This window comes from Pongo pygmaeus, chromosome 19 (assembly GCF_028885625.2).
Source record: "Pongo pygmaeus isolate AG05252 chromosome 19, NHGRI_mPonPyg2-v2.0_pri, whole genome shotgun sequence".
Lineage (NCBI taxonomy): Eukaryota > Metazoa > Chordata > Mammalia > Primates > Hominidae > Pongo > Pongo pygmaeus.
In genome coordinates this window covers 78,364,543-78,387,959 of record NC_072392.2, presented here as the reverse complement: position 1 = coordinate 78,387,959, position 23,417 = coordinate 78,364,543, and the positions used below count along the sequence as shown (strand labels likewise).

Here is a 23,417-nt window from a genome sequence, read left to right as displayed (position 1 = left end):
ATTAATTTGCTGGGGTGGCTCACAGAACTCAGAGAAACACTTCCTTACATTTACCAGTTTATTAGAAAGAATATTACAAAGGATACAAATGAAGAGATGCATAGGGCAAGGCATGTGGGAGGCAGCGCGGAGCTTCCAGGGCTTGGCACCCTCCAGGAACCTCCATGTGCCCAGCTACCAGAAGTTCTCTGAATGCTGTCTTCTTGAGTTTTTGTGGAGGCTTCATTACGTAAGCATGATTGAATAAATCACTGGCCATTGGCGAACAGCTTAACCTTTAGCCCCCTTCCCTCCCAGTATGTGGGATGGTGGGATGAAAGTCCCAACCCTCTAATCCTGCCTATGCCTCTCTGATGACCAGCCCCCATCCTGAAGCTACCTAGGGGCTGCCAGCCTTCAGTCAATCCATTAGTACACAGAAAGAGATCATTTTGGAGAGTAAGGCTTTTAGGAGTTATGTGTCAGAAATGGGGTTAAAGACAAGATATATGTTTACTAGTATCACAAGGGTTATGTATAGAAGGGGCTCAAACTCACTAGGAGTCCAAGAATACAAAATAAAGACAGGCCGGGAGCAGTGGCTCACACCTGTAATCCCAGCACTTTGGGAGGCTGGGGCAGGAGGATCGCTTGAGGCCAGGAGTTCAAGATCAGCCTGGGCAACATAGCAAGACCCTTTCTCTGCAAAAAAATTTAAAAATTAGCCAGGCATGGTGGCACGTGCCTAAAAATTAGTCCCGGTTACTCAGGAGGTGAGAGGATTGTTTGAGCCTGGGAGGTCGAGGCTGCAGTGAGCCATGATTGTACCACTGCACTCCAGCCTGGGCAGCAGAGACCCTGACTCAAAAAATAAATAAATAAATAAAGCCAGGTAACACTCGAGAGCCATTTGACTGGAAAAAAGCAGAAAGTTGGTGGGATGTGGGGCTGTTGAGACCCCTCAGGTGCTGCTGATGGGCATGTGGACAAGGCTACCCACTCTGGAGGGCACCTGGCTGCACTCAGGCAGACGTCTGCAGACTGAGACCAAGGACCTCTACCCCTGGGTGCACTGACAAAGGAATGCCAGCAGATCCATATGGGGACACGCCTGAGAATGCGCACTACAGCTTCCTTTGTGGGAGGGGAGTAGGGTACGATGGGGTCCCTCACTGGGAGGACAGAGACACAAAAGAGGATGCCGCATGGAGCGCCAAGCAGTTAAAGCAACTCGGCATTCACAGAGCAGCATGGATGGATCCTAAAGCCATGGTGCCGAGTGAAAAGAGAACCCGACACAATGGGACCCAGAACATAATGCCTGTTTGGTAAACTAAAAATTGATCAATAGCCAGGTATGGTGGCACACATCTGTAGTCCCAGCCACTCAGAAGGCTGAGGTGGAAGGATCGCTTGAGCCCAGGAGTTGGAGTCCAGTCTGGGCAACATGATGAGACCTCGTCTCTTTAAAAAAACAAAAAATAGACCAAATATCGTACGTGCGGCCAGCCGAGCCGGCGTTTCTGGCCCGCTTCAAGGAACGGGTCGGCTACAGGGAGGGACCCACCGTAGAGACTAAGAGAATTCAGCCTCAGCTCCCAGATGAAGATGGGGATCACAGTGACAAAGAAGATGAACAGCCTCAAGTGGTGGTTTTAAAAAAGGGAGACCTGTCAGTTGAAGAAGTCATGAAAATTAAAGCAGAAATAAAGGCTGCCAAAGCAGGTAAAGGCAAAATAATGAGGAGAAGAAAGTTCTTAAAAATTCTGTTTTTGCTCAGATGAAGAACCAGCTCCAGCTGATGGAAGAATCATATATCGAAAACCAGTCAAGCATCCCTCAGATGAAAAATATTCAGGTTTAACAGCAAGCTCAAAAAAGAAGAAGCCAAATGAAGATGAAATAAATCATGACTCGGTCAAAAAGAACTCACAAAAACAAATTAAAAATAGTAGCCTCCTTTCTTTTGACAATGAAGATGAAAATGAGTAAGTGAAAATATTTTGAATTTAGTCTACTTTGAAAGTATATGGAGTGTTTTTTAAAATAACATTTTTTCCTATTATAAAGATACTACAAGTTCTTTATAGAAAGTTTAGGAAATAGAGAAAAAAATTTAATAAAGTACATCTATTCATCAATACCCCTCTGACTTAAAATGCCAACTCTATAGAAATTAGCTAGTATTAACATTTTGTTATTTCCCTTGTGTGGTTGTGTATATATGTAAATTATATTTTTAAGCAAAATACATTTTTTTTGTGTGTAAACAAAATTTTATAAATACACTTGTATTGCAAAAAAAAAAAAAAAAAAAAAAAAAAAAAAAAAAAAAAAAAAAAAAAAAAAAAACAAAAAATAAAAAAATAAAAACTGATAAATAAAACAACACATATTTTGCAAGGACACAACCAAATAAAAAATGACACATCAAACATAATAGAATGTCACCTGAGGGATGGGCACAAAAATGCTGTGATTATAGGAATGAAAATGAAATAAAGAAAACCAGAGAGATCTTGCACCTCACCAAAGACAGCTGGTAGTTTTAAGGATGAGGGTGGTCCCAGGGCTGAACTCGCCCCACGCCAGAACGAACGGTGCCTGGGGAAGTACTGACTGAGGATGGGGTAGGAGAGATTGTGGGTCCAGGACGCCACTTTGCCTGGGAGCTCTTGAGTTGGTGTAGCCCCAGGGCTGTTTTCAATCTTCTCTTTCTTGTTAACAAAGTCCTCTGGAGCTGATTTCTGTAGTTTTTGAATTTGCTACTGATACCTAGAAGAAAAACGGAGTCAAAGACAGAAATCCAGTCCTATCCCTGTCATATTGGGACCATCTTATTGAGGAAGTCTCCTGTGGAGACCACCACACTGCCCTCTGAAATCACCTCCCATGGTGGCCCGGGACAGTGTCCTCCCCTCTGTTCGCCTCTAGCCCTTCTGCACTCAGGAGACGCCGCTCCTGCCTGGACTGCTGTCTGTGCACAGCACGCTTCCCCTCACCATTGTACTCTCTGTTTTCTAGTGGGCGGTCTGAAGAGCCCTTGGAGGGGAGAATATAAAGAACCAAGACATCCACCGCCAAATCAAGCCAATTATCACCAGACCCTCCATGCCCAGCCGAGGAAGCTTTCGCCAAGGGCCCCAGGGCCCCAGCCAACTGAGGAGACAACAGGCAGAGCCCCTAAGCTCCAGCCTCCTCTCCCACCAGAGCCCCCAGAGCCAAACAAGTCTCCTCCCTTGACTTTGAGCAAGGAGGAGTCTGGGATGTGGGAACCCTTACCTCTGTCCTCCCTGGAGCCAGCCCCTGCCAGAAACCCCAGCTCACCAGAGCGGAAAGCAACCTTCCCGGAGCAGGAACTGCAGCAGCTGGAAATAGGTACGGGCAGCCGTGGCTGCAGTGGGGCCCTGAGCACTGGCCCTGGGCCACCCTCGGAGGCCGGCGTTTCTCTTTACCTGCGGTGTGGGCTTTCTTCCAGCCCCTTCCCCAGCAGTTCAGCTTCTAACGACTGTGCAGGAAGAACCCCTGAAAACACAGCCAGCCTTCTCCCAGTCTTTCACATCCATCTTCCACTTTTCCCTGCAGAATTATTCCTGAACAGCCTGTCCCAGCCATTTTCTCTGGAGGAGCAGGAGCAAATTCTCTCGTGCCTCAGCATCGACAGCCTCTCCCTGTCAGATGACAGTGAGAAGGTGAGTCGGTTGTGGCCCCGGAGCCATGGCTCCAGGGGTGTGGTTCTCCCGGCCCTGGCACAGAGCAAGTAGCTTTGCGTCCAGCTAGTGAATGGACACTGTGCAAGTAGTGGGTAAAGGGAGGGTGATGGGGGTCACCCCTTCCTTCTGGTAGGGGTCCTCACTAGGTTGGGGGAGGTGGTCATGGTTCACAGTGAGAGAAACCATGGGAATCTACCCTTCTGGGATTAGGGAATGTGTTTTGCCACCAGAGATAATGGGGAGGCAGGCCTTGGTCCCCCATGGAGGCAACCCTTACCCCCCTCCAGCTGAGGGCATGAGCAGTGCCCCTTTGCCCCGATGGAGACCCAAGCCGGAGATGGATCCCGGAGCCCAGGGCCCTGAGTCCGTACCCAATCCTGTTGTTTCAGAACCCATCAAAGGCCTCTCAAAGCTCGCGGGACACCCTGAGCTCAGGCGTACACTCCTGGAGCAGCCAGGCCGAGGCTCGAAGCTCCAGCTGGAACATGGTGCTGGCCCGGGGGCGGCCCACCGACACCCCAAGCTATTTCAATGGTACAGTCCAATTCCCACCCGCTCAGCAGCCCCCGTGGCAGCTGATCTGCCTGGAGCTAGACAGCCATTGAGGGATTGTGTCTCCCTCCCCTGGCACAGTGGGAGGGAGGAAGGCGCCTGGTCCCAGAACTTGAGGTTCCTGGCCAGTAAGTTGGGTTTCAGGCAAAGGTCCCAATCACCCAGGAGCCTTTCCTGATGGGGCAGTGAGGGACCATTATCCCCTCATTGGCGGCTGATGGAGTCCCAGAAGTTTCCCCTAGCTTGGGGAGGAGAGCAGTCTCTCTTGACCTGGAGTCAGGAAACTGAGCAATTCATCTCTTCTAAAGGGAAAAGGAACAGGACCCATGAGCATTTTAATCAAAAACTCAGCAAAAGGAATCCCCCTCTGGGATTTGAGGTCAGATGAGAAAGACAACATAAAATTCCTTCGTTTTCAAGCTTGATTGCATAGGTTATGATGTGGCTTTGCTACAACAAGGGCATCATCAGCTCGGAGTTCCCTGGCCCTCTCCCGGGCAAGTGTGACTCATGGCATCAGGGCCCCACAGCTGGCCAAAGGCCACTTCAACTCAGGGAACAATCTAAATTGCCCATAATCTAATTTAAGAATCCTTGTGTTCAGTTCCTTTCTGCTTTGCATCCAGGTTGAAATACTACTTCCCCATAGGAGCCAGCCCCAGCTCTTAGCAATGCACAGGCCAAATCCCAGGTGCTGACGGCCAGGAAGAACTAGCAGGTGTATATAATATGAGGGCTGTTCCAGCCTGAATTTTTTTTTTCTTATAAAATGCAGCTTTGTGACCAGGTGTGGTGGCCCACACCTGTAATCTCAGCACTTAGGAAGGCCAAGGCAGGTGGATTACATGAGATCAGGAGTTCGAGACCAGCCTGGCCAACACGGTGAAACCCCGTCTCTACTAAAAAATGCAAAAATTAGCTGGGTGTAGTGGCGCATGCCTGTAATCCCAGCTACTTGAGAGGCTGAGGCAGGAGAATCACTTGAACCCGGGAGGTAAAGGTTGCAGTGAGCTGAGATCGCGCCACTGCACTCCAGCCAGGGTGACACAGTGAGACTGTCTCAAAAACAAAAAAAAATGCAGCTGTGCTTAGACAAGCCTAAATTTTATCTCTGCTGCTTCATCACAGCCAGACCTGCTCCCCGCTACATAGGGCAGAGTGACTTTTAACAAAAACGTTCCCCCAGCCCCTGCCAGGACCCTGGTCCTTGGGAAGCCAGCAGCTGCTCTCCTGACTATCACCTTTCCCGCCTTCTAGGTGTGAAAGTCCAAATACAGTCTCTTAATGGTGAACACCTGCACATCCGAGAGTTCCACCGGGTCAAAGTGGGAGACATCGCCACTGGCATCAGCAGCCAGGTAAGGGGGGCAGGTACACTCTGACGGGCAGAGTCCCAGAAGCCAGTGCAGCTGGCCCCACCCTCCAGGAGGAAAGCTTTCAAAGAAGTAGAATGGCACTCTAGGGAATACTTGGAATTGGCCTTCAACGTCCCCCAGGGCCTCAAAGCAAGACTGGCAGTGGTGACGAAGAGGTCCTCCAGACCCACACTTGGGCCGGGTGGGATTCTCTGAATCCCGTGGAATGACAGACAGACAGTGCCCTTAGGGCTGCCGGTCTGGCTGGAGGGAAATGTCTTTTACCTTTCTACGTAGCTTGAGCCCCATGCCATGATCTCAGCCCACTGGTTTGCTCCACCCTTAGATCCCAGCTGCAGCCTTCAGCTTGGTGACCAAAGACGGGCAGCCTGTTTGCTACGACATGGAGGTGCCAGACTCGGGCATCGACCTACAGTGCACGCTGGCCCCTGATGGCAGCTTTGCCTGGAGCTGGAGGGTCAAGCATGGCCAGCTGGAGAACAGGCCCTAACCCCACCCTCCACCGCCGGCTCCACACTGCCGGAAGCAGCCTTCCTGCTCGGTGCACAATGCCGCCCTGAAACACAGGCTCAGCCGCTCCCAGGGATCTGCCAGCCCCCGGCTCAGCAGTGGGACCAGGGCCTAGCAGCAGCAAGGTGGGGGCAAGCAGAACGCCTCCCAGGATTTCCCACCTGAGTCCTGCCCCACCCTGCTGAGAAAACACTCCGCCACATGAAGAGACAGAGGAGGACGGCAGGAGTTACCTCAGGAAACAAACAGGATCTTCTCTGCCCTGCTCCAGTCGAGTTGGCCTGACCGCTTGGATCAGTGACCATTTGCTGGCAGACAGGGAAGAACAGCTTCCAGCCTGGGTCAGAAGGGGTGGGTGAGCCCCTCGGCCCCTTACCCTCCAGGCTGGTGTGAGAGTGTCAAGTGTGTAAGGGCCCACACTCAGGTTCAGTGTGGAACCAGGTCAGCAGGTATGCCCGCCCGTAGGTTAAGGGGGCCCTCTGACCCCCTTGCCTGGCCTCACCTGGCCAGCTCACCCCTTTTGGGTGTAGGGGAAAGGAATGCCTGACCCTGGGAAGGCTCCCTGGTAGAATACACCACACTTTTCAGGTTGTTGCAACACAGGTCCTGAGTTGACCTCTGGTTCAGCCAAGGACCAAAGAAGGTGTGTAAGTGAAGTGGTTCTCAGTCCCCAGACATGTGCCCCTTTGCTGCTGGCTACCACTCTTCCCCAGAGCAGCAGGCCCCGAGCCCCTTCAGGCCCAGCACTGCCCCAGACTCGCTGACACTCAGCTCCCTCATCTGTAAAGGTGAGGGGTGATGCAGGATGTGCCTGACAGGAACAGTCTGTGGATGGACATGATCAGTGCTAAGGAAAGCAGCAGACAGAGACGCTCCGGCGCCCCAGCCCCACTATCAGTGTCCAGCGTGCCGGTCCCCCAGAGCACAGCTCAGCATCACACTGACATTCACCCTGCCTTGCCCCTGGCCAGAGGGTACTGCCGACGGCACTTTGCACTCTGATGACCTCAAAGCACTTTCATGGCTGCCCTCTGGCAGGGCAGGGCGGTGACTCTGTAGGAGCATAGCAAGCCAGGAGATGGGGTGAAAGGACAGTCTTGAGCTGTCCACATGCATGTGACTCCTCAGACCTCTTCCAGATTTCGCTAAGAACAGCACCCCCTTCCCCATTGCCCCAGCTTAGCCTCTTCTCCCAGGGGAGCTACTCAGGACTCACGTAGCATTAAATCAGCTGTGAATCGTCAGAGGGTGTCTGCTAGCCTCACCCTCCTGGGGCGGGGGACGCCAAGACTCCTTGGGAGAAGCTCATTCCCACGTCTTGCCAAGACAGCCTTTGTCCAGCTGTCCACATCGAGCCAGACTGCTCCCGGGGAGAGAGCCCCGGCCCCCAGCACATAAAGAACTGCAGCCTTGGTACTACAGAGTCTGGGTTGTAGAGAACTCTTTGTAAGCAATAAAGTTTGGGGTGATGACAAATGTTTCCAGGCCATCGGTGTCCTCTCTCTTGCCTGCCGGCCTGCTGAACCTCACAACCCTAACAACTGCCTCTCTTTGCCTTCTTGGTGAGATCTTTTCAAGTCCCCCTTGTTTTGGACAAGGACTGTTTCAGCCCTTGAGTGGGGCTGCTTTCCCACCACTCCTCCCAGTGGGTGCTTCTAGTCCCAACTCTGGGCTAGTCGTTCAGACCAGTTAGGCAAGATGCCTTGCCCGGTGGCATCAGGGAAGTCCCTCGCCAAAATATGCCAGGCTGAGGGGTGTAGGAGGACAACAAAGCCTGCATGCTTTGTGCCACCTGCCCAAGTCAGGCAGCCCCCTACCACCAGAAGGTAAATAGGGATGGGTTCTGGGCCCTGACCAGCCAGGGATGCCGGATGCACACCACAGGCCCTCCACCCTCCCCTCCTGTCCTTGAGGCCTGGACTCTTAACCCTTTCCGCTGCCTCCTGAGCCCTGCATGGGGCCAGGGATGCCTTTGTGGGCTGAGTTCCTTGGTCATGGAGCTGGGGCACACGGGGTGCCTTATCGAATCTGGCTCCACACTCCCTATGTGCACAAGTGTGTGTGCGCGCAGCTTGGGTTGGTTTAGCCGGTTCTTGGAAGGGCCCTGGGACCACGAAAGGGGCGGCAGTCCTGAGCCCCTGGCGTGCAGAGCGGGTCCAAGTCCGGTCCAGCAGAGCCAGGCTTACCTTCCGCCTGCCTCTCGCTCTGGGCCCGCTGCGGAAGCGCGAGCCCCACCCCCGAGGTCTTTAGAGAGGAGTTTTGGCTTTGGGCCCGCAGCCTTCGGAGGACGCCTCACTCGGGCCGTCCCCCGTCCGCCCGCCCAGAACCTAAATGCGGCTCTCTGCCTGCGGGGTCGCGGCGGGGACGTCACAGAGGCGGCGACATCACAGGCACCGGCGCCTCTAATATTTCCAGCGCCCCCAGTCCCTCAGCCAAAGAGCACACTGGAGGCGGAGAGGCAGCATCCACCAGCCCGCTCCCCGCCTCCAGGACAGAGCCTCGGTCTGCATGGGGGTGACAGGTGGGAGCGGCCGGGCGCCCGGGGGCGGGGGTTGGGGCAGGCGGGGAAAGCGAAAGTGAGGGGGGGGAGGGGCGCGAAGGGGGCGGTCAGGAATCCGCCCAGGGCCCGTTCCCCTGCTCCCAAACCCCCGGCACCCGAAAGGCAGGTCGACCCGCCGCCAAAGCCCACCCGGTGCCCCTGACTACGGCTCCCATCCTCAGCCCCTGCGCGGTGCACACCCGTGTGCTCTCACGGACACGCATGCGCGCCCTGGGGTAGGGACTGCAGAGTCAGTGGTTCTTGAAGGGGTTCTGAGACCACAGAAGGAGCAATGGCCTTGTGCACAGGAAACGACTCATGAATTATCCTGAACTGCAGATCCAAAAAATCACATCCAGTTGTCCCTGCTTGATGCTTGAGGCTTTGCAGGGAGGAGCGGCAGTCTTCAGCAGATTTTTATGGAGCGCTTCCTTGATGCCTTGTACTCTTCTCTGAACCAATGAGCAAAGATATTTGCCCCCAGTGCCCTGGGTCTCCCCTTCCCATAGGGGCGTCAGATCCCCCACTGAAATGGTGGCCTTCTTTTGGGGATCCTCTCTCCCAGAAGGGCATGGGCCAGCATTAAAAATGGTCAAAAATTAGGTGGGCATGATGGTTCAACCCCTGCAATCCCAACACTTCAGGAGGCAGAGGTGGGAGGATCACATGAGGCCAGGAGTTCAAGACCAGCCTAGGCAACATAGCGAGACTTTGTCCTCTACAGGAAATGTTTAAAATTAGACAGGTGTGGTGGCATGAGCCTGTAGTCCCAGCTACTTGGGAGGCTAAACTGGGCGGCTCACTGGAGCCCAGGAGTTGCAGTGAGCTATGATGGTGCCACTCCAGCCTGGGCCACAGAGCAAGACCCTGTTAAAAAAAAAAAAAAAAAAAAAAAAAAAAAAAAAAAACATTTAACCAGAGGTCAGGTGCAGTGGCTCACGCCTGTAAGGTAAAACGTAGATTAGACAGCCAGGTCTGTCATGGAGAGGATTACACTGATTATTTGAATTGGGCTTTCAGGCATGAGTAGGACTTTGCCAGAAGAAGGCTTTCCAGGTATGAGAAATAGCATTTGCAAAGGCACTGGGTGCAGAAGGGCCTGCCGTACTCTGGGGGTAGCTTCTGCTTAGGGTAAGGGACAGGAAGCTGGATGCCAAGAGATGAAAAATGAAGGTAGAGATCAGACCAAGAGGCCACATGGAGTCTGGGGGTGACCAGAGACAAGTGAGATGTAGCAGGCTCACTCTGAGGTCATTGAAAATCCAGGTTGGACGGGGACATGGTTGCAGTGGTCCCATTGGAAGACTAAAGAGATTTAAGACAGTGCAGTGAGCAGCATCCCAGAGTTTGGAGCCAGCCAGACCTGCCTTTGGGTCGTGTGCTGCTCTTAATAGCTGCGTGACCTCATACACGTTTCCTCCTCTGTGAGAGGAGAGCCGTGGCCAACTGGGCATAGGGTAGGTATGAAGACTGAATGTGCAAAGCACTCAGCACCAAGTGCCAAAGGGTAGGAAGTCATGGGTGTGTGTTGGCTCTGGTACTGGGAGATGAGAGCATCAGGGGTAGGAGTGCAGGAGCTGCGGAGTGAGGAGGAGTCACAAATGACCCAGGTTTCTCATTTGGGTGAAAGGATGAAGGATGAATGGGGCGAGGAGAGTGGGGTATGGAGAGATGACAGACTAGAAAGGGAGACAGGGGTCAGACAGGCAGAACCGTGGTGGCCACACTTAAGAGTCTGGACATACAGGGTGTGGATTTGAGGTAAGAAATTAGGCCAGGCACAGTGGCTCAGGCCTGTAATCCCAACACTTTGGGAGGCCAAGGTGGGAAGATCACTTGAGCTCAGGAGTTTGAGACCAGCCTGGGCAACATAGCGAGACCTCATCTCTTTTTTTTTTTTTTTTTGAGACAGAGTCTCGCTCTGTCGCCCAGGCTGGAGTGCAATGGCACCATCTCAGCTCACTGCAACCTCTGCCTCCCAGGCTCAAGCCATCCTCCCTATCAAAACCTAACAAAGACATTACAAGAAAAGAAAATTATACACCAATATCCCTCATGAATATGCATGTGAAAATTCTGAAAAAAAGCCAATCAGAGTCAACAACATATAAAAAGGGTAATATATCATGACCAAATGAGGTTTATCCCAGTAATGTAAGGCTGATTTAACATTTAAAAAAATAAATTTATAGCTGGGCCTGGTGGCTCACACCTGTAATCTAGCACTTTGGGAGGCCAAGGCAGGTGGATAGCTTGAGCCCAGGAGTTCAAGACCAGAACAAGACCCATCTCTACAAAAAATACAAAAATTAGCTGGGGGTGGTGGTGAACACCCGTAGTCCCAGCTACTCCAGAGGTGAGGCGGGAGGATCACTCGAGACAGGGAGGTTGAGGTTGCCGAAATTGCGCCACTGAACTCCAGCCTGGGCAACAGAGTGAGACCCTGACTCAAAAAAAAAATCAATGTATTTTACCATAAACAGAATATAAAAATATAAAACAATTATCACCCAAATAATATAACATTACTCATATGTTAAAGTATTATAACGTATGTTATGTATAACATATATAATATAATATTAAAGAAAAACCATATGATCATCTCAATAAATGCAGAAAAAGCATTAGGCAAAATCCAGCATCCATTCCTAATTAAAACTAAGCAATCTAAGAGAGGAAACTTCACGAAGATGCCCAAGCTAACGAAAGGCATCATGAAGAAACCTACAGCTAGCATCATCCTTAATGGTGCTAAGCTCAGAACGAAGCGAGGATGTACACACGCACTCCTACTCAACATTGTATGGAGATTGTCCCCAGTGCAATTAGGCAAGTAAAGGAAATAAGAGGAACCAGATTGGGAAGGAAGAAGTAAAAGTGTCTTGACTCACACACATTATTGTCTATGTAGAAAATCCGATAGAATCTAAAAGAAAAAAAAGCTATGAGAACAAATAAGATTTTAGTGTAGTTGCAGGATACAAAAGATGGATATATTTCTGTGTACTAGCAACAAACCACTGGAAATTGAAATTATTTCGGCCGGGCATAGTGGTTCATGCCTGTAATCCCAGCACTTTGGGAGGCCGAGGCAGGCAGATCATTTGAGGCCAGGAGTTTGAGACCAGCCTGGCCAAAATGGTGAAACCCCATCTCTACTAAAAATACAAAAAGTGAGCTGGGCGTCATGGCACATGCCTATAATCCCAGCTGCTCAGGAGGCTGCGTCAGGAGAATCGCTTGATCTCAGGAGGCGGAGGTTACAGTGAGCCGAGATCACACCACTGCACTCCAGCCTGGGTGACAGAGTGAGACCCTGCCTCAAAAAAAAAAAATTACTTCAATTATTTCATATACTGCAGAATATCACTTGAATCCCTAATAGAACATTCTCAAGTCAGGCAACGAGGTCCCAAGCTGAGTCAATGTTTGACTTTTTCTCCCAGCCCCCAGTGCTGTTAAGAGGCTCACACAACAGTAATTTCTTCTCCTGTCCATACCCAGCTGCCGTTTATGGAGGGGTTGAGGCTGTGGGTGTTGATTAAACTGCCCAGGGAAATTCTGTAAAGGGAGCAAAGGCCCTGAGGTCAGAAGCCTGGGGGAACAGCAGGACCTGGGGCAGGGGGAGTTGGAGAGGGAGAAGAGAGACACATGAGGAAGCCAGGGAACCATAGTGATCAAGGAGGTAGAGGGTTCTGAAGACATCATTGAGCCGGTTACTCTGCTGATACATCCCCCAAGACCAGGCTGAAGCAGATGGTCCCAATCCCAGGACCAGCCATGCAAGGACCCCTCCTTCCAGCCACTACATCTCTAGGAAGAGACTGCAGTACATTCTCATCCTTCCAATATGATCCTGGGAGCGATTCTTCCCAGCCAGAGCCAGGGCTGTCACTTCCTGCCATACCCCAGGCTGATGGGGACCCACCTTGCATGATGGCAGGGTTGTCATGATGGCCCCACCATCAACCGCTATGCATGGCCCTGGGTAGCAGAGAACAGGGCAGCCTGGTGCTTCCCACCCCCACAGGGTGAAGAAACAGCTTCTGCAGTAAAAGATACAAGCCTCCAGGGAGGGATTTGGGGTTGCAGACGTTCCCAAGGAGTCAGTCTCCCCTGCAGAGGGTGATCTGAGCTCATAAATCGTCGGATAGGTGCTAGCACCACCTCAGATCACACACCTGGGGTGCAGGCCTTGGCCTGGAGTCAGTGATGGATGACCCAGAGAGAGTAGAGGAAGCCGGCAGAGGAGCAGGAATGGGGAGATGGGGGAGGTTCACATGGGGCGTTACTGGGACTCCATGCAGTTACAGGGTCCTGGGAGTAGCGGGGGGGCAGGGAGTTAAGAGTTTCCTGAGTCAAGCCTGCATTCAAGTCATCACTTCAGCTATGATCAGCTGGGAGGCCTTGGGCAAATGGACCTGTCCTAATTTTTTGTGTTGAATCAATGAGATAAAGCAGGTAAAGTGCCCAGGCTATGGAAGCGCTCCGTCATGGTCGGGGTACTGTTAGCAATCACGGTTTTGGGGAATGGAGATGGAACTGGGAGCCTCCGAGGAGGCAAGGCACAGACGGAGAGTGGAGGAAGCAGGACTGGAGGATAGGAATGGCGACTGGCTCCAGAACAAGGAGAGCGGGGCAGGACGGTGAGGGGGAATGGCAGCCGGGAAGACAGAAAAGAAGGGCAGGAAGAGGTGGCTGGCTCCGGAATCCCTCCGGGACTGTCCTCTACCCTGCAGCTCCCTGCCTTCACCTTCTTTCCCCTGTCAGGTATCCATGGATTTCCATGCTGCGGCAAAGGGTCAGTGGAGGTTGCAGAGATGCGGTGAGAACCATCCTCAATCAACGCAGGGCCTCCCCCGAGCCCTCCAGGACCTCCAACCTAACCCCCAGCCTAGGATCCCCCAGCCTAGGATCTCCCTCCCTTCTGCCATTTCCAAAACTTCCCCGGGGCCAGTGTCCAGGTCAAAAGGCTGGGGAGGGCGTGGGGCATCTATCCTCCCACTTCTGTTTATGCCCTCAGCCCTTGGCACAAGAGGAAGACTGAGGGGTGGTGGGGCACACCCAGGGACAGGATAGGACCTGACCCCTCAGAGCTGCCTGGCTTGCTGAGGACAGAGTTGCTCAAGGCGGGGGTGGGCAGGCACTTGAAGAAAGAGTGGACAGGTGGGTGGGAGGACATTGCTCTGGGGCTCCCCTGCTGGGGACTAGTGTTCTGGGCACTAATCCTTGAAGTGAGTTGCCCCAGCTCACCTGCAATGCTTGATAAAAATGAGATTCCTGGGCCTTACCTCCAACCAACCGGATTCCTCTTTGGGGGTGGGGCATGAGTTGGCAAGGAGCTTCCTAAACTCACTAAAGTTTCAGAATACAACTGCAGACTTCCTGGTGGCAGCGGAGTGGGACAGCCAGGGGAGTGGATGAGCTGATGGCGGGGTGGTCGGGGGGAGGTGCATCGTGCCAGCTTCTGTTACAAGGCAGAGGGCTTTGAGGGCCCCAGAAACCCCCTTCCCGCTGAAGCCACCACCCACCCCACAGATCCCCATCACCCACTCTGTCTTCTTCTGTCTTAGAGATGACTTAAGTCAACACCAGATACAAGAGGAACAGGAGGTAAAAATGGGAGTGTCCTCTTACAGGGAGGTGGTAGGCAAGCGGCAGGGCTCTTCTCTAAGTCCCCACCAGCCCCTACCCTTGACAATCCTGGGACCCTAGTACCGTGTGGGTACACCCACACACACACCCCCTCACCAGGCAGGTCTCTGAGAGGAGGCAGGCATGGGGTTAGGGGGCGGGGGGAAGAGAGCAGGACCCGGGGCAGGGGTGGGGCAGGGACTCGGTGCCAGGGAGGGCCTCAGGGGCAGGACCTCCCGCTCCTGCCTCCTCAGCTTTGAGTTGAAACATTTCAGCTGGAGGCAGACATGCTAGAGCAGAAGCCCCAACTCAAAGTGGACCTGGACCCGGACCCAGACCCAGACCTAGACCCAGACCCAGAACTGGAGATCGGACAGGTGCCGGCTTTACTGGAGTCAGAGCTATACCCAGCCCTCAAGCTTGAAGCTGAGCTGGACACGGAAGCCAACTCGAACGAGCAGTCTGACTTTGAAGAACCCATGCAGCTGGTATGCAAGATAGAGTCCGTCCACTCCAACATGGGGCTGCCCACGCCTCAGACCTTCAGACCGTGGAGTCTGAATTCAAACGGCCGGAGTTTCACGGAGGAGAACCACGTGTCTGCCTGCCATCACTCCGTCAGTGCGCAGACCTCCAAGCACCTCTTTTGGGCAAACAAGCTCATCCAGGCCTCAGAGCACAGCCTGCAGCGGGCCATCAACATGCAGCTCAACAATGGCAGCACAGGCCAGCCCATCAGCTCCCCCCTCCGGGAGGCCATCCCCACCAACGCCCTGTGCTCCGAGGAGCAGTTCCAGATCCCCGATGCCCACTCAGCTCCTCCAGCCACAAGCTCCCAGGCGCCAAGCCCCCTCCTGTCCTCAGATCTCCCGCCACCCATTGGCCTGACAGAGCTAATCACCTTTGCATCTTCCCTGGCCATGGCCTCCTCCAGCAGGATGGACCTGCCCAGTTTGGAACACATGATGAAAGCTCCACCCCAGGAGGCTCTGGAGCCTTCCACAGAGCCCCTCCTGACCACTGTGGAGGAGCGAGAGCCAGAAAAGCACGCAGAGACCCTGCCAGAGAAACCACGTGAAGCCAGAGCACCACTGAAATCTTGGAGTCAGAAAGACAAGAACTTTGCTCACTCTTACTTTGACTTCAGCAAGCCGGGGATCAAGAGGGCCACCGTCGAAGGGCAAATGCAGCTTCTCCAGCCACCAGCCACGTCCCCTCTGCTGCAGGGAGGCAAGGAAGAGTGAGTGAGGCCAGCCCCGCAGCTCCCATAGAGGGGCTGTGCTAGAACGTGGTGGGGGTCCTCACACAGCCGGGTAGGGGTGGGGAACAGTGGAATGAGGGCCTGGGAGCAGGATGCGGTGGGCTGTAACGCCTCCACCTCAGTGACCTCATAAAGGCTGTTGGAACGAGGTTCCAGTGGACTGAGGCGCAGAGCCAAGGCGAGGGCTGGAGGAGGCCTGGGGACCAAGGAGGGTGGGCACAGGGGCCTGGGTTCAAAATGGGAAGGACCACGCTGGCATTAGGCAGCTTTCCACCCTGGGGGTCGGGCCTCACCAAGGTTGGGAATGCTCAGGCTGGGGTCTGCCCTGTTGAAAGCCTGTTGGCCCCAACCCTGGGGTCCAGGACACTTTTCTTGAGGGGAGAATGAAGGTGCAGGGCTCTCCAGTACACCTTGCTTTCTGGTAGTGAATGGACACCTAATGTAACCTCAGCTGCCCAGACGCAGGCAGCAGCAGAAGACCCCTTACCCCCAGTGACCTCTTCGGAGGGGCCTCTGGGCTCACCCCTCTCCTTCAACCACCCTCTGGGGCCCAAGTGACACTCTCTCTTTTGTGTTGCAGCTCAGTGCCGACAGGAAAAGAGAAAGAGAATCCATTATTGGTGAAAATCCATTTTAAGCTGTCAGCCCCCACAATCCCAGAGAAATGACTAGACAGAACCAATAAAGCCTCCAGTGCTGGCCGTCAGCTCAGACTTTTGTGCAAATGCCCCTGGGCCAGGGAGCCCACCTGGCTGCTGTGTCCTGGTCTCAGTTTTTTAGGGATGCCACCCCATTTTTTAGCTGCCCCGGCTCCACCTGCCCCCAGAGGGCAATGCCACCCTTGTCCTGGCCACCCATCTCTCACCTGCCCACTCCCCAGGGTCAGTTCCCTTCAGTCCCTCCTGGCCAGCCCTCTAGGCCAGCAGAAAGACTTGTGGCTGGTCTTGGGGAGACCTCGGTGTCCTCTGAGGCTTCCATTTCTTAGACTGTGAAATGAGGCTTCCTCTTGGCCTGAGGCCAGGGACGTGTTGGGATCATCTGAGGAGATGGCCTCCTGGGCGTGGACTGGGCAGGTGAGAAAGTGGGTCTGAGGGGGTTCTTCCTGCACTCTTCATGGGGAAGGGCTGGCATGGGGAAGGGATGGTGTCCAGGAGCTTGAAGAGGAGGAAAATGAGGCCGAAGGACTGGTCCTCCAGGGGGTCACAGGCTGGAGCTAGACGTACCTCCAAATGCAAGAGAGCCATAGATCACCCAGACATGTGCACACAGACACCACCAGCTGCCTAACACATCACACATACAGCACCCACACACAGAGGAAGCAGCGCATGCCACACATGCCCATGTACACATGTGCCTGTGACAGTCGCATGTACCAAACATGCACACAAAGCCAGGCGTGGTACCTCACGCCTGTAATCCCAGCACTTTGGGAGGCAGAGGCCAGCAGATCACTTGAGGTCAGGAGTTCGAGACCAGTCTGGCTAACATGGTGAAACTCCGTCTCTACTAAAAATACAAAAATTAGCTGGGCGTGGTGACATGCATCTGTAGTCTCAGCTACTGGGGAGGCTGAGGCAGGAGGATCTCTTGAGTCTGGGAGGCAGAGGTTGCAGTGAGCTGAGATTGCACCACTGCACTCCAGCCTGGGCAACAGAGCGAGACTCCATCTCAAAGGAGAAGAAAAAAAAAAAACACACATGCACACAAATGCACACACCTCCCACCCAGGGTTTGGCCTTGGAGGCCCAGAGGGCAGGCCGTATAGACTGGCTTCTGGAAGAGGAGAGATGGCAGCAAAGGAAGGAAGGGGATTCGGAGTACGCGGATGGACAGGGATGTGGACAGGGAAGCAAGCCTAGGGGAAGGAGAAGGGGAGGCGTGCCATGGCCTGGCCTCAGGTTCCCTGCTAAGCAAAAGCCCAGCCTTGTGGATCTTCAAGAGCCTGCCCAGCTTTCAAAGGGGCCAAGGAGAGAGATGCCCAGGGCCTGGAGGGTGGGATTAGGAAGGGGTGAGCAGTTCAGAATGGGCCAGGGCCAGGAGGAGAAGCGGGTAGCAGACTGGAAGGAGGGACAAGGAGGAGCTGCAGAGGTGGGTGTCGGGGGCAGTGGGGGACTGAGCCAGAAGCATCACTGGGCTCTCAGGACTCATCTTTCCATAGGTTTTTTTAAATTAATAGACTCTATTTTTTAAAGCAATTTTAGGTTTGCAGCAAAACTGAGTGGGAAGTACAAAGAGTTCCCATGTACCCCTCCCTGTCCCCACCCACATACAACCTCCCCCGCTATGGACATCCTGCAGTGGTACATTTGTTACAACTGATAAACCTACACTGACTCATCATCATCACCAAAAGTCCACAGTTCACATTGGGGTACACTATTGGTGTTCTACATTCTATGGGGGTTTTTTGTTGTTTTTGAGACAGAGTTGTGCCCTGTCACCCAGGCTGGAGTGCAATGGTGTGATCTCAGCTCAGTGAAACCTCTGTTCACCTCTTGGGTTCAAGCGATTCTCCTGCCTCAGCCTCCCAAGTAGCTGGGACTACAGGCACCCGCCACCATGCCCATCTAATTTTTGTATTTTCATACAGACGAGGTTTCACCATGTTGGCCAGGCTGGTCTTGAACTCCTGACTCTAGGTGATCCACCCGCCTCGGCCTCCCAAAGTGCTGGGATTACAGACGTGAGCCACCGCACCCGGCCTGTTCTATGGGTTTTGATTGTAGTATGATACAGAGTCGTTTCATTGCCCTAAAAACTCTGTGCTCTACCTGGCCCCTCCAACTCAGTCAACAACTGGTCCTTTTACTGTTGCCACAGTTTTGCTTTTTCCAGAATGATCTGGAATCATACGGTATGCAGTTTGTTTGGGTTGGCTTCTTTCACTTGGTAATACACCTTTAAGGTTCCTCCTGCCTTTTCCTGGCTTGATAGCGCATTTATTTTTAGTGGTGAATACTATTCCATTGTCTGGGTGTATCACTGTTTATTTATCCATTCACTTACTGAAGGACATCTGGGTTGCTGCCAAGTTTAGGCAATTATGAATAAAGCTGCCATAAACATCCATGTGCAGGTTTTTGTGTGGATATGAGTTTTCAGAACATTTGGATAAATACCAAGGAGCACAATCACTGGATCATGTGATAAGGGTGTGTTTAGTTTTGTAAGAAACTGCCAAACTGTCTTCCAGATTGGCTGCACCATTTTGCATTCCCACCAGCAACTAATCAGTTCCTATTGTTCCACATCCTCACCAGCATTTGGTGGTGGTAGTGTTTTGGATTTTGGTATCTGAATAGGTGCATAATAGTATCTCATTGTTTTAATTTTGCAATTTGCTAATAACATATGATGTTGAACATATGTTATTACTCCCTTTCACCCGCCCCACCCCCACTCAGTGATCAAGACGGTGCCCTTCACGGCCCGCACCGGCAAGCAGACATCCCGGCTCCTCTGTGAGGCCAGCCTGGGAGAAGAGGTGCCCCTCTAGCCCCTCAGGTACCCAGATGACCTGGCCTCTGATACCACGCTGCCCACAGCCCCTGGGACCCTTGGGGGAACTGAGGCATGCTGCCCCAGGGATGGGGCAGTATCAGGTCAGTGAATCGGAGAGGCAGCCCTCCCACCAAGTATATCCTGTGGCACCCTAGCTTTCTCCCAACCTACCCCAGCCCACGGCCCCTCCCCGCACCCAAGGATCTGTGTGTCCCCTACCTGAGCCCGCCTTGTCCAGGAAGTGCAGGTCGCTGTGGAAGCCTGTGAGTTGCGGGTACTTCTCAGCAATGACCTTCACCAGGTAGTGCAGCAGCGCCTGCTTGCGGTCAGTCGACTTCATCTCCAACAGCTGCACAAAGACCCATTGTAAGCCACAGGCCACCAGCCAGTCCCCAGCCCCAGTCCCCAAGCCAGGGGCCCCTCCTCACTGCATCCAGGCTCTGGAGCCGGAAGCTGTAGGCTGCCCCACGCTTGCTACTGTTCATATAGTTGCCAAAGGCCAGGACGATCTGGGAGAGGCAGGAGAAAGGCTCAGCAGAATGCCAGGGCTGAGGACACTGCTTAAGCATATTTCATATGCTTACTTTCATTTGTATATATTCTTTGGTGAGGTGCCTGTTTAGATTAGATTTTTTTTTTTTTTTTTTTTTTTTTTAGACAAGGCTTCATTCTGTCATCCAGGCAGAGTGCAGTGGCTCGATCATGGCTAATTGCAGCCTTGAACTCCTGGGCTCAAGTGATCCTCCTGTCTCAGCTTCCCAAAAAGCTGGGACTAAAGGTGTGCACCACCATGCCTGGCTAAGCTTTTTATTTTTTGTAGAGATGGGATCTTTCTATGTTGCCCAGGCTGATCTCAAACTCCTGGCCTCAAGTGATCCTCCCACCTCAGCTTCCCAAAGTGCTGGGATTATAGATGTAAGCCATCACACTTGGCTTTTGCCCATTTTTTTTAAATCGGGCTGTTCATTTTCTTACTGTTGAGGGGTTTTATTTTTCTGTTTTTTGAGACAAGTTCTCTCTCCATCACCCAGGCTGGAGTACAATGGTGCCATCATGGCTCACTGCAGCCTTGAACTTCTAAGCTCAAGCAATCCTCCCTCCTCGGCCATCCAAAGTGCCGGGATTACGGTCCTGAGCACCACGCCTGGCCTTACTGTTGAGTTTTAGGAGTAATTTGCAGAGGGCAGAAGACCAAGAAATCCGAGTCATCACAGAGAACAAACAGGTGACCAGGGCTGGAGAAGGGTCCTTTTCCCTCACCCGGGGTGCAGGGAATCACTGCCCTACCCCTTTCCCCAGAATCCCCTGCATAGAGGGCTGTGGTACAGCTTCATATGGAGGATCCTGGGAGGAGGTGGAACTATATACCCACAGGCCTGGTCCCAGGTGCCCTGGAGTCTGAGTACCTGAGTGGGCTGGGCCCCTCTGCCCTCTCTCCTTCCTGCCTCTGAGGCCTCCACAGCACCGTCAACGGCTGCTCACATGAGATCCAGCAGAAGAGCAGGCTGGCAGGATGCAGAAAGGGAGGCTGCAGCTGCATACTGCCTGGCTGACCCAGACGGAGCCAGCAACAGCCATGGCCACAAAAGCTGAACACACCATGAGGAGAGCAAGAGAAATCCAGGGCCTTGTGAAGCTGCCCATTCAGTAGAGTCAGGTCCAGATGCTGGGTCTCAGAGGTGAAGGCAGGGACCGGAAGCCAGGCCTTGGGTGCTGGGTTTCGGGTAAGGCCTGGCTAGCTCTGGCATTTCTATGCAACAGGTGCAAAGACCTTTCCAACCTCTTTCTTTCTCCTGGGGCAGCTTGACAGGTGAGACACCCCGGCAGCTGGCAGGTGAGGGCCCCAGGACTTGGAGTAGAGAAGAAAATTAGGGGGTGCTCAGGGAAGAACTACAAAGGATTGCCTGCCCTGAAGCTGGGGTCACTGCAAGAAGCCAGTGTTTTCAACCATCGCTCCATGCTTGTCTGATTTGCTCATCTCTACAACCCTAGGGCTCACAGAGTCTTTGTGTGTGTGTGTGTGTGTGTGTGTGTGTGTGTGTGTGTAGGAAAGGAAAAGAAAACTCAATGGATTGGTAGATAGGTGAATGCAGGTATTTAGATGGACGGATAGATGGATGATGAACAGGATGGAAAAGAAGGGAGAAGGTAAAGAAGGAGAAAAAATGGGGGGAAAAATCTGAGTTCCCCTGCCTCATGGGGTCTAGGACCATAGGGGTAAAGGCAAAAGAAACCACAGCCCCAATGCTCCCCCAAACAACATGTCCTGATATTGGCAAGGGCCCCTCAAAGCAGAATCACTTTATTCATCATCAACAATGTTCAGTGCTTACTACATGCCAGACACCAGCAGGGCTCCAAGGCACTGCAGCTTCAGAGCCAGACTGCCAGATTTGACCTTGGACATGAGTTTTGAATGTTTTTCAAACATGAGTTTTGGACATGAGGACTGGATGGGCACATAACATGTACCAACACACAACAGCCACTGCTACTCTTTATATTAAAAGTTATAGGCCAGGTGTGGAGGTTGACGTCTGTAATCCCAACAGTTTAGGAGGCCAAGGCGGGAGGATTACTTGAGCCCAGTACTTTGAGACCAGCCTGAGCAACATGGCGAAACCCCATCTCTACAACAAATTAAACAATTAGCCAGGCATGGTGGCACGTACCTGTGATCTCAGCTACTCAGGAGGCTGAGGTGAGAGGATCGTTTGAGCCTTGGGAGGTTGAGGCTGCAGTGAGCCGAGATCTCACCACTGCACTCCAGCCTGGGCAAAGAGTGAGACTCTGTCTCAAAAATTAATAAATAAATAAAATTTTAAAACACCCAGGAGGGAGTTGGAATGAGCCAAGTCGTCAGTTCCACCTGAGTTAGAGTGGGCAGCTCTCAGGGTTCCTGTGTGGGTGGTTCGTCTTGCCACCTGTCCCCTCTACCCTCAGCCTTCCAGGATATCTTCAAACTCTTCAGCTCCAGCCCAACAGGCACCGTGGACATGCGCAGCATGAAACTTGCCCTGGACAATGTGGGTATCCAGCTGAGTCCACAGGAGACGTTCGAGGCTCTGCAGCAGGCAGACTTGGATGGTGGGTGCCCCATCCCTGTCCTCTTGTCCCCTCCCGCCTCCAGGCATTCTTTTAAAGAATGCCTACCCTTCCCACAAAATCCTGGCCTGGTCCTATTTTAAAGTTCCCTCTTCCAGGAAGCCTGCCCTGACCAACACACCTATCTCATGGCCTGTAAACGTTGCTGCTGTGTTAATCCTAATCCTGATTTGGGAACCCCCAAGGCATGGGCCATTTCTCCCCCCATTGAAACTGGGGCCTGCCCTTGGCTAGAGGCAGGACTAGATTCTCTAACACCTGGAACTGCCAGCAGGCATGTGCAAGGCAGGCCTTCTGCAGGGGGGCAGGCACCCACAGCACCCCCACTCCTCTCTCCCCAGGTGATGGAATCGTAAGCTTCAGTGACTTCCTGGGTGTCTTCGATGACAACCACCGCTTGGCTCAGTGCATGGGTGAGGGGCAAGGCTGGTGGAGGAGGGGTGGGCCTGGCCTAGGGAGTGCCCCCTCCTCACCCTCCTTCACCTTTTTTGCCCCCTCCTCACCCTCCTTCACCTTTTTTGCCCCCAAGCCGGGTGAGGAACAGCCAGGTCTGTGACCCCCAGGGACCGCAGACCCTGTTCTTGGAAATGCTGTTCAAGCTGCTGGGCCGGGGCTTTGTGCCCTCCAAGTTGGCACAGGAGGTGATGAGGTGGGCACAACCATACCAGCTCCTGGGCCCAGAATGGGAGGAGCAAACCCTGCCCCGTGCAGGGACCCCTGATGTTCCTGCCCTAGAGACGGGAGCCCTGAATTCTGGGTCTGTTACCTGGGCCCCAAGTCGCCCCAGGACAAAGACAAAGCAGTGGCTTCCGGCCCTGCTTTGGCTTCCGCACCTGTGAGACAGAGAGGGCTGGGAGTGTCTGAGGCGGCCGCCCCGCCTCTCTTCTCCAAGCTACTACTTCAAGAAGCAGCGGGCTCTGCGGCTCAGCCCAGGTGCGGGGGTTGGGGGGCGCTCCCACGCGGGTCTCACCTTCTGCCACGCGGCGCGCATCAGCGGCTTCTCCAACTAGGAGCTGGCGCGCTCGCTGCACAGACTGCACGAAGTAGGTGCGTCCCCGACGGGGCGGGGGGCGCGGGGACCCGCGGGAGGGACCTCTCCCAGCCACTCACAACCCCCGCCCTCGCCTCCGACCCCCAGGACCCGCTCTGAGGACCCTCTCCTCCTCTACCTTCTCCCGGGCACCCGCCCCAGGTGCGCGCAGCCCCTACTCTCAGATTCCTAACCTGGAGGGGTTGGCGCT

At 53.4% G+C, this 23,417-nt stretch overlaps 4 protein-coding genes across 8 annotated transcripts in view; 3 read left to right on the top strand and 1 right to left on the bottom strand.

Moving 5' to 3' along the window:
* Positions 1-7,617, top strand: part of MAP3K14 (mitogen-activated protein kinase kinase kinase 14) — a 54,396-nt gene extending 46,779 nt beyond the window's left edge. The window contains exons 12-16 of the mRNA XM_054460216.2: positions 3,004-3,357; positions 3,565-3,671; positions 4,082-4,226; positions 5,502-5,602; positions 5,946-7,617. Coding sequence (XP_054316191.2) covers positions 3,004-3,357; positions 3,565-3,671; positions 4,082-4,226; positions 5,502-5,602; positions 5,946-6,110 — 872 coding nt within the window. The 3' untranslated portion in view covers positions 6,111-7,617. The remainder of the gene's footprint in view (positions 1-3,003; positions 3,358-3,564; positions 3,672-4,081; positions 4,227-5,501; positions 5,603-5,945) is intronic.
* On the top strand, positions 1,063-2,352 carry LOC134738697 (uncharacterized protein KIAA1143-like). The gene is made up of 3 exons (XM_063656031.1): positions 1,063-1,117; positions 1,465-1,704; positions 1,760-2,352. Exons 1-3 carry the CDS (start codon positions 1,063-1,065, stop codon positions 1,969-1,971), a joined length of 507 nt encoding a protein of 168 aa, XP_063512101.1. The 3' UTR covers positions 1,972-2,352.
* On the bottom strand, positions 2,280-22,757 carry LOC129018417 (formin-like protein 1). Of its 2 annotated transcripts, none has more exons than XM_063656788.1 (6): positions 22,690-22,757; positions 22,088-22,659; positions 19,500-19,580; positions 19,291-19,420; positions 3,435-3,650; positions 2,280-3,347 (listed from the first exon to the last, which is right to left on the bottom strand). In XM_063656788.1, the coding sequence occupies exons 2-5, from the start codon at positions 22,169-22,171 to the stop codon at positions 3,631-3,633; spliced, it is 315 nt and encodes a 104-aa protein (XP_063512858.1). In that variant the 5' UTR covers positions 22,172-22,659; positions 22,690-22,757; the 3' UTR covers positions 2,280-3,347; positions 3,435-3,630. The 2 variants fall into 2 exon arrangements, with proteins under 2 accessions (XP_063512858.1, XP_063512857.1); XM_063656787.1 differs by having other exon boundaries at positions 2,280-2,754.
* Positions 8,406-16,273, top strand: SPATA32 (spermatogenesis associated 32). 4 transcript variants are annotated; one of them, XM_054460217.2, is made up of 5 exons: positions 8,406-8,651; positions 13,443-13,497; positions 14,246-14,285; positions 14,582-15,546; positions 16,148-16,273. In XM_054460217.2, the coding sequence occupies exons 1-5, from the start codon at positions 8,639-8,641 to the stop codon at positions 16,233-16,235; spliced, it is 1,161 nt and encodes a 386-aa protein (XP_054316192.2). In that variant the 5' UTR covers positions 8,406-8,638; the 3' UTR covers positions 16,236-16,273. The 4 variants fall into 4 exon arrangements, with proteins under 4 accessions (XP_054316192.2, XP_054316193.2, XP_063512855.1 ...); XM_054460218.2 differs by lacking the exon at positions 14,246-14,285 and having other exon boundaries at positions 8,523-8,651; XM_063656785.1 differs by lacking the exon at positions 8,406-8,651 and having other exon boundaries at positions 13,418-13,497; positions 14,561-15,546.
* Positions 22,758-23,417: the final 660 nt, after the last annotated feature.

What these genes read in the sequence shown, in the direction of transcription:
- LOC134738697 (XM_063656031.1), top strand. Translation starts at nt 1,063, where the DNA reads ATGCCAGCAGATCCATATGGGGACACGCCTGAGAATGCGCACTACAGC. An exon ending in TGCGCACTACAGCTTCCTTT is followed by an intron (nt 1,118 to 1,464) that starts GTGGGAGGGGAG and finishes AACAAAAAATAG; the next exon opens with ACCAAATATCGTACGTGCGG. An exon ending in AATAAAGGCTGCCAAAGCAG is followed by an intron (nt 1,705 to 1,759) that starts GTAAAGGCAAAA and finishes GTTTTTGCTCAG; the next exon opens with ATGAAGAACCAGCTCCAGCT.
- SPATA32 (XM_054460217.2), top strand. An exon ending in GTGGAGGTTGCAGAGATGCG is followed by an intron (nt 13,498 to 14,245) that starts GTGAGAACCATC and finishes CTTCTGTCTTAG; the next exon opens with AGATGACTTAAGTCAACACC. An exon ending in CTGCAGGGAGGCAAGGAAGA is followed by an intron (nt 15,547 to 16,147) that starts GTGAGTGAGGCC and finishes TTTGTGTTGCAG; the next exon opens with CTCAGTGCCGACAGGAAAAG.
- LOC129018417 (XM_063656788.1), bottom strand. Translation starts at nt 22,171, where the DNA reads ATGGGGCACCCACCATCCAAGTCTGCCTGCTGCAGAGCCTCGAACGTC. An exon ending in GGATACCCACATTGTCCAGG is followed by an intron (nt 19,581 to 22,087) that starts GCAAGTTTCATG and finishes TGCCTCTCCCAG; the next exon opens with ATCGTCCTGGCCTTTGGCAA. An exon ending in GGCTCCAGAGCCTGGATGCA is followed by an intron (nt 19,421 to 19,499) that starts GTGAGGAGGGGC and finishes GTCTTTGTGCAG; the next exon opens with CTGTTGGAGATGAAGTCGAC.